The sequence below is a fragment of the Ictalurus furcatus genome, chromosome 4 (assembly GCF_023375685.1).
Source record: "Ictalurus furcatus strain D&B chromosome 4, Billie_1.0, whole genome shotgun sequence".
In the NCBI taxonomy this organism is placed as follows: Eukaryota; Metazoa; Chordata; class Actinopteri; order Siluriformes; family Ictaluridae; genus Ictalurus; species Ictalurus furcatus.
In genome coordinates this window covers 22,616,351-22,629,913 of record NC_071258.1, presented here as the reverse complement: position 1 = coordinate 22,629,913, position 13,563 = coordinate 22,616,351, and the positions used below count along the sequence as shown (strand labels likewise).

At 40.6% G+C, this 13,563-nt stretch overlaps 1 protein-coding gene across 3 annotated transcripts in view; it reads left to right on the top strand.

Annotated features, from left to right (window-relative positions):
- vaspb (vasodilator stimulated phosphoprotein b) overlaps nucleotides 1-13,563 on the top strand; it is a 45,334-nt gene that overhangs the window by 25,729 nt on the left and 6,042 nt on the right. The window contains exons 3-12 of one of the 3 annotated variants that reach the window (XM_053623342.1): nucleotides 1,342-1,516; nucleotides 4,315-4,381; nucleotides 5,860-5,972; nucleotides 6,819-7,075; nucleotides 7,215-7,357; nucleotides 7,578-7,641; nucleotides 8,030-8,057; nucleotides 8,154-8,196; nucleotides 8,479-8,535; nucleotides 11,900-11,969. In XM_053623342.1, coding sequence (XP_053479317.1) covers nucleotides 1,342-1,516; nucleotides 4,315-4,381; nucleotides 5,860-5,972; nucleotides 6,819-7,075; nucleotides 7,215-7,357; nucleotides 7,578-7,641; nucleotides 8,030-8,057; nucleotides 8,154-8,196; nucleotides 8,479-8,535; nucleotides 11,900-11,969 — 1,017 coding nt within the window. Of the gene's footprint in view, nucleotides 1-1,341; nucleotides 1,517-4,314; nucleotides 4,382-5,859; nucleotides 5,973-6,818; nucleotides 7,076-7,211; nucleotides 7,358-7,577; nucleotides 7,642-8,029; nucleotides 8,058-8,153; nucleotides 8,197-8,478; nucleotides 8,536-11,899; nucleotides 11,970-13,563 lie in introns of all 3 variants that reach the window. The other 2 variants (XM_053623341.1, XM_053623343.1) reach the window with 2 other exon arrangements.

The following is a 13,563-nucleotide window of genomic DNA, read 5'->3' as shown; positions in this document are numbered from 1 at the left end:
ATTATGGGGTATTGTTTGTAGAATTTTGAGGAAAATAATGAATTTAATCCATTTTGGAATAAGGCTGTAACATAACAAAATGTGGGAAAAGTGAAGCGCTGTGAATATTTTCCGGATGCACTGTATAATGTTGTCTATGGTACTTGCTGTGGTAGATCAAGGTCAGATTAAAATACTTGAGTGTACCTTTAAGAGCAGTTTTGTCTTAATAACATGATGTATAAAAGCATACACACACAGACAGACAGCCCTGAGTGTGGCTATGTTCAAAATAACCGTACCATTTCCCACAAACACATACCCAGGTTTCTTTTAGTACAGCTGTGAGATACTTATTACTTATTTTAGGTAAATAAGACTACCACAACCGTAAGCGTAGTAACCAAAAGGCATTCTTTTGGCTCTTTTAGTTTTAAAAAAAGCTTCTTTTTTTGTAAAGATACTCTTTTTCTGTGTGGACCAGCCCAATGTCCTCAGTATCTAAAGATTTTCATGTATTCATATTATTACGGGTTAAACACCTACACACGTTCCTAACACAAAGGGCTGAAAACCTACACACACACTGTCTCACTCGCGCTCTCTCTCTCACTGTCACTCACACACACACACGCACACGCACACGGAGCTGAAGGTTTGAGCGCTAATCTCCAGCGTTGACTGTAATTAGGTCAGACCTGTGTAGGTCTCCTAATACTGTAGAGAAGATCAGTGATTAAGGTTTTGAGCCCCCCCAACCTATCTCTCTGTACTTTCTATTGTAATCTCTCTCTCTCTCTCTCTCTCTCTGTCTCTCTCATTTCCCCAGAGATCCACATCTATCTGTCCTAAAGTGGTTTCTATTTCCTGTAATCACTCACTCCATTTCCTGTGCCTGTTAGGGAATTCCCTCCATCTTCTTATTCTCCACCGTCCCTTAACTGCCCTCATCTCTCTGCCTGTCTTTCTCTCACTGTCTAACAGGTTCTGACTTGTTTTTAATTTATTCTTCCCGCTCAGCTGGGCTGCACTGCCGTGGGTTTGGAAGTAAAAAAAAAAAAAAACATTCTCTCTCTGTCTCTCTCTTGCTCTGTCTCACAGTCTCTGTGTCTGGAATGCAGAGCTGTAAAACAGAGCAAACAGAAGTGAACAGTCAGCACATTACAGATGCAGCTCTCGTCTCTTTGTCCATCTCTCGTCTTGCCGCTCAGCTAAAGTGGTGCCATCTGCTGGTTGTGTGTGTGTATGTCTCTCTCTAACTGCTGATTCTATAACGAATGTAAAAATACTATTTGGATTATTATTGTGCATTGTGAAAATCGGTGTGAGCTGTGATTGGTGGCGTCATCCTGCTGTTTCCAGGTGGTGATGAACTGTCCAATCGTGAAAGGGCTGAAATACAATCAGGCCACGGCCAATTTCCATCAGTGGCGAGATGCGCGGCAAGTTTGGGGTCTAAACTTTGGCAGTAAGGAGGATGCTGCACTCTTCGCCAATGGCATGATGCATGCACTGGAAGTGCTCAGTGCTGATGGAGGTAAAACACAAACAGCTTCTTTTTTTTTTGTGGTAGCTTTGCAAACACCCATAAATAGCATGCTAGTAATATGTCAGAATAATAGGCTATCCATACACTTGAATTGTATTTGTGATGCAGCCACAGCTAATGGACAAAGGCTTTTCTGTTAATGTAGCAGACCATCAGATTATTATGAATATGCATTAGTGCCATATTTGATCAAAAAAGGTTTGTAAATCCAGTAAAAATTGGACTTCTGTGCTCGGTGGCTGAAATTGAACTGACATGAGGTGATAAGCTGCGATGCAGCCAGAAGCTGAAATGTTTTATTTTGGTTATGGCAATAGACTGCAAAATACAGAATTTTATAGAGATTTTAGCCTAATTCTTACCCAATATCCTCTTATTCGGTATTGGCTAAGAGGTAGGAATTAAGTGAAATAACGGAAGTTATTGTGCTTGTAATAGAGTGCGGCAGGGATGGCGTATTTTTGTAGGCCAACCCAGAAGTCCACATCACCCTGGTTCTCTCGATGAAAAGATAATAGTATTTTTCCATTGGCTTTTGGATTATTGCAGAAAGTAAGCTCTATGACCAGCAAAAGTTTGATTCTTACACGTTTTGTTCATCATGATAATCTTCACAAACAAGCACAACTTTTATGAATTTTGAAGACTAAATACAATTGGCAGAAGCTAAAGTTAGGCTATAAATGAACGCCACCACGGTCGCATGATTTCAACATCACCACCGCTAAGCTTTATAGCACTAAAATTTGAGAAGCTACAATTGGAAAATGCTATAAATTGATAAATCTACAAGTTGGAAAGTTTGAGTTGGAGTAGTTTGGAAGAGCGCAAGTAGAAACACAAGAAGGCTGTAGTAGTAGATAAGTTTTCCTGTTCGGCGTGATGACCACAACAACCTCTGTAGTATCAGATATATATATATATATATATATAATGGATACAGATACAGTATCTCAGAAAAGTGAGTACACCCCTCACATTTTTGTAAATATTTGATTATATCTTTTCATGTGACAACACTGAAGAAATGACACTTTGCTACAATGTAAAGTAGTGAGTGTACAGCTTGGGTAACAGTGTAAATTTGCTGTCCTCTCAAAATAACTCAACATACAGCCATTAATGTCTAAACCGCTGGCAACAAAAGTGAGTACACCCCTAAGTGAAAATGTCCAAATTGGGCCCAAAGTGTCAATATTTTGTGTGGCCACCATTATTTTCCAGCACTGCCTTAACGCTCTTGGGCATGGAGTTCACCAGAGCTTCACAGGTTGCCACTGGAGTCCTCTTCCACTCCTCCATGACGACATCACGGAGCTGGTGGATGTTAGAGACCTTGTGCTCCTCCACCTTCTGTTTGAGGATGCCCCACAGATGCTCAATATAAGGTCTGGAGGATTAGGATTAGGATTAGGTCTGGAGACATGCTTGGCCAGTCCATCACCTTCACCCTCAGCTTCTTAAGCAAGGCAGTGGTCATCTTGGAGGTGTGTTTGGGGTCGTTATCATGCTGCAGTACATGCTGGGATCATGCCCTGCTTCAGTATATCACAGTAAATGTTGACATTCATGGTTCCCTCAATGAACTGTAGCTCCCCAGTGCCGGCAGCACTCATACAGCCCCAGACCATGACACTCCTACCACCATGCTTGACTGTAGGCAAGACACACTTGTCTTTGTACTCCTCACTTGGTTGCCACCACACATGCGTGACACCATCTGAACCAAATAGGTTTATCGTGGTCTCATCAGACCACAGGACATGGTTCCAGTAATCCATGTCCTTAGTCTGCTTGTCTTCAGCAAACTGTTTGCGGGCTTTCTTGAGCATCATCTTTAGAAGAGGCTTCCTTCTGGGATGACTCCCATGCAGACCAATTTGATGCAGTGTGCGGCATATGGTCTGAGCACTGACAGGCTGACCCCCCACCCCTTCAACCTCTGCAGCACTGCTGGCAGCACTCATACGTCTATTTCCCAAAGACAACCTCTGGATATGACGCTGAGCACGTGCACTCATATTCTTTGGTCGACCATGGCGAGGCCTGTTCTGAGTGGAACCTGTCCTGTTAAACCGCTGTATGGTCTTGGCCACCGTGCTGCAGCTCAGTGTCAGGGTCTTGGCAATCTTCTTATGGCCTAGGCCATCTTTATGTAGAGCAACAATTCTTTTTTTCAGATCCTCAGAGAGTTCTTTGCCATGAGGTGCCATGTTGAACTTCCAGTGACCAGTATGAGGGAGTGTGAGAGCAATGGCACCAAATTTAACACACCTGCTCCCCATTCACACCTGAGACCTTGTAACACTAACAAGTTACATGACACCTGGGAGGGAAAATGGCCAATTGGGCCCAATTTGGACATTTTCACTTAGGGGTGTACTCACTTTTGTTGCCGGTAGTTTAGACATTAATGGCTGTGTGTTGAGTTATTTTGAGGGGACAGCAAATTTACATTGTTACATAAGCTGTACACTCACTACTTTACATTGTAGCAAAGTGTCATTTCTTCAGTGTTGTCACATGAAAAGATATAATCAAATATTTACAAAAATGTGAGGGGTGTACTCACTTTTCTGAGATACTGTGTGTGTATATATATATAAGAGGCAGCGGATTCCAGAATCCACACTTCACTAGGGAAAAAAGTTTGAATATGTCTGTCATAGAGGGCATGGCTTTCTAATGCAAAATATAAACATGAAGAGGCAATATCACAAACTTTAACGTGTTAATATTTTATGGCACACATGATGATGAAACTGACGATGGCATTATTTCTGTAGGATATTCTGCAGGCCCCCGTCTGGTGTCAAATGGACCAACCCAAGAGGAGTTGGAGCAGCAGAGAAGGTAGTCTACATACTGAGATTAATTTGCACAGCATGAATTATAATGAGAAAGATACAGTGCCTTGCATAAACTCGTTAAATTAGATTACATTAGGTTAGATTCAGTTTTTACATGGACTAAATATTTTCTATTAAAGATTTATTTGTCTCTTAACAAACTTTTGACATAACATAACATTTCTGACCAACTTTACCATGGCAGCCTTTACGATTCGACATGCAGATGCGATGTCTAGTATAGTTCAATTCTGATCGACGAAATGACTTAATTGGCCTTATATGTCTTGAATCTACACAAAATAGCCCATAATAGTGAAGTGGGTAATTCAGTCAATTATAGATAGCAAACATATTTACACATGAAAAAACTGAAATTTGCGATCGTATAAGTATTCACACTCAATGCTCCTAAGCTAGTGAAATTAATTAAACAAACAGCATCATGAATATCAAGAAGCTATCAAAACAAGTTCAAGACAAAGGTATGGAAAAGTATTAACCAGGGTTTGGTTGAAAAAAAAAAAAAATCCCAAATTTGGAACATCCCAAAGAGCACCATTAAATCAATTATTTAAAAAATGGGAAGAATATTCCACAGTATTGACCCTGACTGGAGGAGGCTGTCCATAGACAACAGTAGTTTTGACACTTTACAAAGCTGGGCTTTATGGACGATTGTCCGTGGCTTTATTAAAAAACAACACGTGTATATACTTGTGGGATGGAAACTCTCTAATGTTTTGGCCTATATTTGACAGAAACCCAACATTCCTCATCACACTGAGAACATCATCCCCAGTGTGAAGCATGGTGGTGGTACCATCATGTTGTGGGGATGCTTTTCATAAACAGAGACTGGAAAACTGGTCAGGGTTGAGGGCAGGATGGATGGTGCCAAATACAGGGCAAGAGACTTGAGACTGGGGTGGAGCTTCACCTTCCAACATGACAACAGGCCTAATCACACTGACAGACAGTGGAGTGGTTCAAAACCAAGAATTTTAGTGTTAGAATGCCCCAGTCAAAAGTCAGACCTGAATCCAATTGAGGATCTGTAGCAAGACTTGAAAATTGCTGTTCAGCAACGTTCCGCATCCAATGCAACAGCCAAGAAGAATGGGAAGAAATATCAGGAGCTACATGTGCATAGCTGACGGAGACATATCCCAGAAGGCTTGCAGCTGTAACTACAGCCAATAGTTTTTCCAAGTATTGACCCAGGGGGAGTGAATACATACGTAATCAACAAATGTCTGCTTTTTTTTTTTGTTTGTTTAATTAACCTTTGTGTCACAATAAAAAATGTTTTTCATCTACTTTGTTATACATATTATGTGAATAAAATGATTTTTAAAAAATCTCAATCAAGTCAAATTCAATGGCAGATTGAACATAATGTGCTCGGGAATGGCACGTTCACGTGTGTGCGTGTAAATGTGTATGTGTGTGCTGTATTATAATATGTTATTTCATATGCAGATTGGAACAACAGAGACTGGAGCAACTGGAACGAGAAAGGCAAGAGAGAGAAAGACAGGAAAGAGAGAGACTAGAGAGAGAAAGACAGGAGAGAGAGCGACAGGCTGCTTCAGGTCAGTGTAAATTTGGAATTTCATTTCCATTGTGTTGGGTTTATTCAGTTAGTTCCGGTTCAAGCTCCTCTCTACCTCAACGTATATTTGTATTAATACCTCCATGCTGTTGGCACATTCATTATGATTATGATATTTAGCGATCTTTTTGTATGTAGAGTGTAAATAATATTTTACCAACTTGATTGTCAAATTATCATCGTTACTCAGATAATTGGATCGTGTGATGTTAGTGTAGTGCTGACAGCTTGGTGTTATCATTTCTCCATTACATTTGCATTTGTTTTGTACATGCTCATTCTGGTGTTTTTTCTGTTTTGATACTCTAATAAAGTAATCAGATGATGACTAACCAGTCATTTAAAAGTAGAATATCTGGCTATAGGAAAACCGAAATAAGAAGCACAGTTATATTTATGACGAAGGCTCTGTGTAGTTCTCTGCTCTACGCAGTCCAGCCTATGAGGCCAGGGCAGAGTGGGAAGTTACTGTAGCATTACTTTAGGGAGGTTAATGTACTTTGAGAATCACATTAAATCTCTTGGCCACACTCACTCACTCTGCTGGCAGTAACTAAATTAATATCTGCAATTCACTTTTTGTTTCTCTCTTTTTCATTTGTCTGGTTTTTAAAAGTACACCGAGTATGATTTAGAATTATATATGCAAAAGCTGCAAAAAGATGGGTTGTACGTCTCAGCTGTCCACTTGTGATCAGTTCACCTGAGGTAGATGTTAATACCCAGTATGAATAGAGCCTTAGTGACTGTACACAGTAGAAAGGGAGGAGAGGACTGGTATACTGTTCCCCTTCTCTGTGTTTTATTTATTGTATTCATTTCACAGTGATGGTTCCTCCTGCTCCTCCTCTTGCCCCCGGAGGCCCACCAGCTCCCCCTGCTCCACCTCCTCCACCCGGCCCCCCTCCCTCTGTTGGAGGTGGACCCCCCCCACCACCAGGACCCCCACCTTCTGGTGGAGGTGCACCCCCACCTCCAGCACCACCCCTTCCATCTGCCTCAGGTGGGGGAGGTGAAGGAGGTTTAGGGGGAGGTGGACTTGCTGCTGCTCTTGCGGGAGCAAAACTACGCAAAGTCGCCAAGGTATGTAAGAAATGATAATTTTTATTCTAATAAATATGATCAGATGCACTTTGTTTATATTACTCCCTTAGGTGGGTGTGTTTCTGTTTAGTAGTCTCTCTGTATTGTACTGAGTGTGTGTGTGTGTTGCCCTCAGCAGGACGAAGCTGGTACTGCAGCTCCTTCTGCTCCTGCTCCTGCCCCTGCTCCTGCTAAACCTGACTTGAGCCGCTGCAGTGGGTCTGGGCCTAGTGGAGGAGGCGGAGACCTGTTTGGAGAGATGAGTGCCATACTTGCACGACGGTACACTAGTCTCACACACACACACACACACACACACACTCTCTCTCTCTCTCGCTTTCTCTCTCTCTCTCTCTCTCTCTCTCTCTCTCTCTACTTTGTAAAACAGTCTGGATACTTTTAATCAAAAATTTTTGGTCTGTTTTTTTTTTTTAAAGTTATTTTTACTCATTTTCTCCATTCAGTAAAGTAATAATTACATTAACTGTGTGTGTGTTTCCAGGAGGAAAGCAGCAGATAAAGGGGAGAAAGCTCCTCCGGCCCCAAAGACAGAAGAGCCCAGTAACGTGAGTGTGCCTTGGTGTCTGTGTGTGTCTGTGTATCTGTCTGTGTATCTCTGTGTATCTCTGTGTCTCTGTCTGCATGTGTATCTCTGTCTGTGTGTGTCTCTGTGTGTCTCCTTCTGTGTGTGTCTCTGTCTGTGTGTGTCTATACAGTGTATTATTACTCTGACAAGCTGACAGAGAGCATTTTAAAATGAAAACACAGTTTCCAGCTCCATCCTGAGTGTACATGTGTGAGATCTTTTTTGTCAGAGGCTTAAACATTGCCAGGCAGATTTAAAACCGCTGAATCACTCTGTAACCATTTATAGCAGGAAGTTTAAGATGAGTGTGAAGATTACAGTAATGTTTCAGCAAAGAAGTTATTGATCTCTCTTTTCTGCTTTTGCAGGATGATTCTGAATCTCAAGGCCAAAGTGGTAAGATGTGTGTGTGTGTGTGTGTGTGTGTGTGTGTGTGTGTGTGTGTGTGTGTTGCTCTTGCTCATGGCTTCACTATGTGTTTTGTCTTATCAGACACGTTAAGGAGGCCGTGGGAAAAGTCTGCTACCATGCCCAGGTGAGGCAGAATTCCCCAGCATGCATTTCTGCTGTAATGTTTTATGACTAAATGGTCTCTCAGTAGGGTGCAGAGGAACATCAGTGGCTCACTAGAGCAGAGATGTGCTAATTTAATTACATTACAGTGGCGTGTTTAGAGTGGGATCCTCTTCCACCCACACACACACAGAAAGACACTCACCTTAACAACCTCCCCGTCCCATCACCTGATTATCATTTAATCATGTCCAATCAGAGTGTGGGTATATATACATATATACACAGTTTGTGTTTCATACAGGAATAACTCTGTTACCCGAGGTCTGGATTCACCCGCCTTCACTGCTCTGACACCCAGGTACACTAACATCTAAACCTCCATACACACACATACAGTCTCATCCAAAACTACTGGAACTGCAAGGCCAATTCATTTGTTTGTGCTATACACCAAAGACATTTGGGTTTGAGATCAATAGAAGTATATGAGACGTGTGCTTAGGATTTCAGCTTTTATTCCCTGGTATTTACATCTAAATGTAAATAAACAACATACTACCTTTTATATCAGACCACCCAATTTGTAGGTGAGCAAAATTATAGTGACAGATAAAGCCTTAAAGTAAATTAAAGTAAACAACACTTAATATTTATTTGCATATCCCTTGCTTGCAATAACTGCATCAAGCCTACGATTCACTGATATCACCAAATTGTTGGTCCATAATTTTGTGATGTTTTTCCAGGCTTTTACCGCAGCCGCTTTCAGTTGTTGTTTGTTTTGGGGGGTCTCTCCCTTCAATCTCCTCTTCAGGAGGTGACATGCTGCTCAGCTGTGTTAAGGTCTGGTGATTGACTTGGCCAGTCTAAAACCTTCCACTTTTCCTCTTGATAAAGTCCTTTGTTGAGTTGGCAGTGCGCTTTGGATCATTGTCTTGCTGCATGATAAAGTTCCTCTGGATTAATTTGGATGCATTTCTCTGTAAATGGGCAATCAAAATGTTCTTGTAATGTAAAATGTTCTTCTTCTGAATTCATTCTGCTGCTACCATCATGAGTTACATCATCAATAAAGATAGTCAGTGCGCTGGTGGCTTAGTGGTTAGCACGTTCGCCTCACACCTCCATGGTTGGGAGTTCGATTCCCACCCTGGCCCTCCCACCCACCCTCCCTGTGCATGTTGCATGTTCTCCCCGTGCTGCAGGTTTCCTCCAGGTACTCCGATCCAAAGATGTGCATGGTAGGCTGATTGGCATGTCCGTAGTGTATGAAGTATATGAATGGGTGTGTGAATGTGTGTGCACGGAAGGAGCCTCCCCTGGTTCATTCAATCATTCATTATCATACTGCTGAGCGGCTAATCCTTCCACCACGATGGTTCCACTATGAAGTGGAACCTTGACACGAAAAGAAGAAGAAGAATAGTCAGTAAAGCCCATTCCAGAACCTGCCATCACACTACCTCCATCATGTTGAAGCAGGTTCATGTTGAAGCAGATGAGTTTGTATGTTTTGAATCATGAGTGATTCTTTCCATCACTTTAGTGGAGGTCAATCTTGGTTCCAGAACTTTTGTGGGTCGTCTCTGTATTTCTTTAATTCCAATCTGGCTCTCTGAATCTTACTGCTGATTAGTGGTTTGCTTCTTGTGGTATGGCCTCTATATTTCTGCTCTAAAACTCTTCATCAATGATGGATTTTGATGCCTTCACCCCTGCCCTGTGGAGGTTGTTGTTGATGTCACTAACTGTTGTTTTGGGGTTTTTCTTCACAGCTGTGTTCATGTCATCAGCTGTTTTTTATTTTTTATTATCCTTGGCCGACCCATTCAGCATCCGTTGCTCAGTACACCAGTGGTTTCTTTCTTTTTCAGCACATTCCAATTTGTTGTATTGGCTATGCCCAGTGTTTGTGCAAGCCCTCTGATTGATTTTCCCTCTTTTCTCAGCTTCAAAATGGCTTGCTTTTCTCCGATAGACAGCTCTCTGATCTTCATGTTGGCTTATCCTTTTTAACAACAAATGCAGCCTTCATGGGTGAAACTGAAGGCTAAAACCAAGAGTGGATGTTCAGAGCTGTTTATTCTTTAAACAATAAGCTGAACAGGACACACCTGCTTAACATGAAACACCTGTCAGTCATGTGTTCCAATATTTTCGCTCACCTACAAAGTGGGCACTATGTTCTATGTTGTTTAACTCTCTTCTCATGTTCATCTTTTGATCTCAAACCCAAATGCCTTCAGTTTACAGCAATTGAATTGACTTTGAATGAATTGACCTTGCTGTTCCAATAGTTTTGAAGGGGACTGTATAGATACTGTTGCCCCCCCCCCCAATCAGCCTGGTGTTTAAATGCTGCTGTATGAACTTCTCCTTGTTGACTAACAAGATCTTTGGGATGTCATTTTGCCTCATATTTATGACTAATATTATATACTACTTCTTTTATTTTCTATAGTTTCAGGTTGCGTTGGGTTGCAGGGTTCATCCGTGGTCAGCTGTGTTTTGTTGGGTGCTCATTGGTGTCCATGTAATAGTTCTGCTGTTCCCTGATGTGTCGTCTGGAATTGCTCCATTTTATTATGATTGTGTAGTTGTCAGAAAACCCATTTCAGAGTCGCTAAGCTGATACAGAAACATAAACGGCATATTTAATCACACAGAAACATAACAGACTTTAGTAGTTGATTATGAGCAGTTATTAGACCTGTTCTTACAGAAATAAAAGGAGAGTGCTCACAGGCGTACGTACGTTATGAGCTACGGTCCGAGGTCAAACCTGAATTATAATCAGAATTGGAATCACCATTGGAGAATATCAGTCAAAATCTTTATTTAGTGTAAGAATGGGTTACAGTCCAAATCAGAGACTGAATCAGATTTTGTTTAATTTGCTGATAGTAAGTCTTACTCAACCAATAATAATCCACAGTCAGTCACAATTACAGAGAATAAAATAAGAAAAACGATGAATAAATGGATGAATGTGTAAATCACTTTTCTTTGGTTCAGTAAATAGCAGGGGCGTTAGCTGAACTGTTAATCATCCGGGGCTGATTCTTCCCCAGATTCTTCTCCATCAAAAAAAACCTTTTAAAACGTACTTCTGAATAAACTGTTTGCATGCATTGTTAGCTGTCCTTTTACTCTGCTCACATCATGTTCATGTAACTTTAAACTCATATAGACATTTACACACCTTGTTTTCCTGGACAGCATGAGAGGATGTTAGTTTCAGCTTCAACCCATTTACTTGTTTAAAAAAAAAAATCCGCGTACATCCATTTTCCCCTCACACTGACTGTGAGCTAGCGTTAGGCAGAATTGAGAGACTGTCAGCCAATAAACCATGAGTATTTCTACGTATTTTCCTGTAAACCTGTCTGATTGGTCTTGCCTCCATTCACCGACTATGTAAAATTTTACACCGCTGTCTTCTTTTACTGACAAACCGCTCCATATGGAGAATTATTTGTGGATAAAGTAAAAATCTAATGCCCAGGTTAGGTTATGCCCCTATTAAATAGGATCTTTTGCATGAATTGTTCTGTTCGCTTTTAGATGGGTTTATCTGAAGCAAAGCTTTTCTGCTGTTTTTCAAAACATTTAATGTTTTTTTTCCCCCTTTCCTGTCTTTCCTTTACCTTCTCTGCATTCCCTACTGCATTCTCATCATGACTGTTATTTTTCCTTCATTACTTGCTCTCTCTATCCATCAGGCTGAAAGCAGCTGGCTCATCGAATGATGCTGAGAGTGGAGATGAGTCTGAACTGGAGAGAGTCAAACAGGTCAGATTCTAATCACACCCATGACAAACAAAACTATGTCCATATTACAGTCCTAAGTAACATTGACATTATTCTATACACAGTGATGTGACCCCATTGACTACCATACTGGTGCTTCCTCCCTGTGCTGTAAAATGAATGATTGTCTATATATAGACTACCAGTCAAATGTTTAGACACACTCATTTTTTATTTAAATTTTTTTCCCTCCACATTTTAGAATAATAAAGTCATCAATACTCTGGAATAACACACAGGGAACTATGGGAATTATGTTGTGATAAAAATCCAAAATAAATCAAAATACTTTAGTATTTTATCATCTTCAAAGTAGACAGCCTTTTTGCATTACTAGAATTTCCAGAAATGTATTCTTGGCATTTTCTCAACTGATTTCTTGAGGAATCCCCCTGAGATGCTTTTTAAACAGTTTTAAAGGAGTTCCCACTGATGCTGGACACTTACTGGCTGCTTTATGGAATATTTCACTCCAAGTCATCCATTTAAAAAAAAAATGTTCAATTTCTAATGAAAGAAATGAATATGTTGGCACAACTATATTTATCTACAACAGTCCTACACCTTCAAATCAAAAGGTTTTTAAGATCATGAGAAACATTTCAGTCAGGTGTCTCCAAAACTTTTAACTGGTAGTGTATATAAACCTTGTGCTGTGTTGAGACGTCTCACGAGTTAAGTATCCGTGCAAAAGTTTATTTTCATTGCTTTAAAAGTCTGAGTAACTGACATGACCATATGCACCTATTGTTAAAAGAATAGTTCAATAATTTGCTAGGGTAATTTAGAAGTTAGATAGCCAGTTATCTCTGCAGAATGTAACTAGCTATGTTCGTGTGCTAGACAAATCTGTTTAAATCACAAAGTTTAATTCATTAGTCTCAGCTCACTGATTCGTTATGTCAACTGACTTTCTAAAAGGATGTGTGGGATCTTGTTGTAGAACTACAATAAGTTTCATTATTGATGTCTTTGACTAGTACCGTCATTCAACATCACCGTTGACTGTTGATGGCTCATGCACTAAAATTAATGTTGTATTGTGGCTGGTAAGATGTTTTTATTGAAATAAAAAAGAAAAATACACCAATCTTAAAGGGAAAGTACTTTAAAGGGGTCGTATGCTGATTTTCAAAGTTCATTATTTTGTTTATTGGGTGTAATAGAATAGGTTAAAATGCATTATTTTTCACATACTGTACATTATTGCAGTACCTCCATTCCCAGTCTGTCTGAAACGCTCCGATTGAGTTCCAGTTTCTCCAAAGCCCCTCCTTCTGAAAAGCCCAGAGTGCTCTGATTGGCCAGCCGACCCATCGTGTTGTGGTTGGCCAAAAACCTCAAGTGTGTGTCGGAAACATAACGCCCCTTACCATAATCGCGAGCTTCAGCTTCCAAGGCTTCTAAAGCAATTATGAACACATTTTATAATGGCGTCGGTTTTACCGTATCAGTTCGAGACAGAGTCAGATTCTGAAAATGCGGATGATGAAGCAGATCAATTGGAACAAACTTTGCAAGCAGGACGTTTCATGGTGGTAAGTTTTATTTTGTAACTCTCTTAGCTTTCAGATAC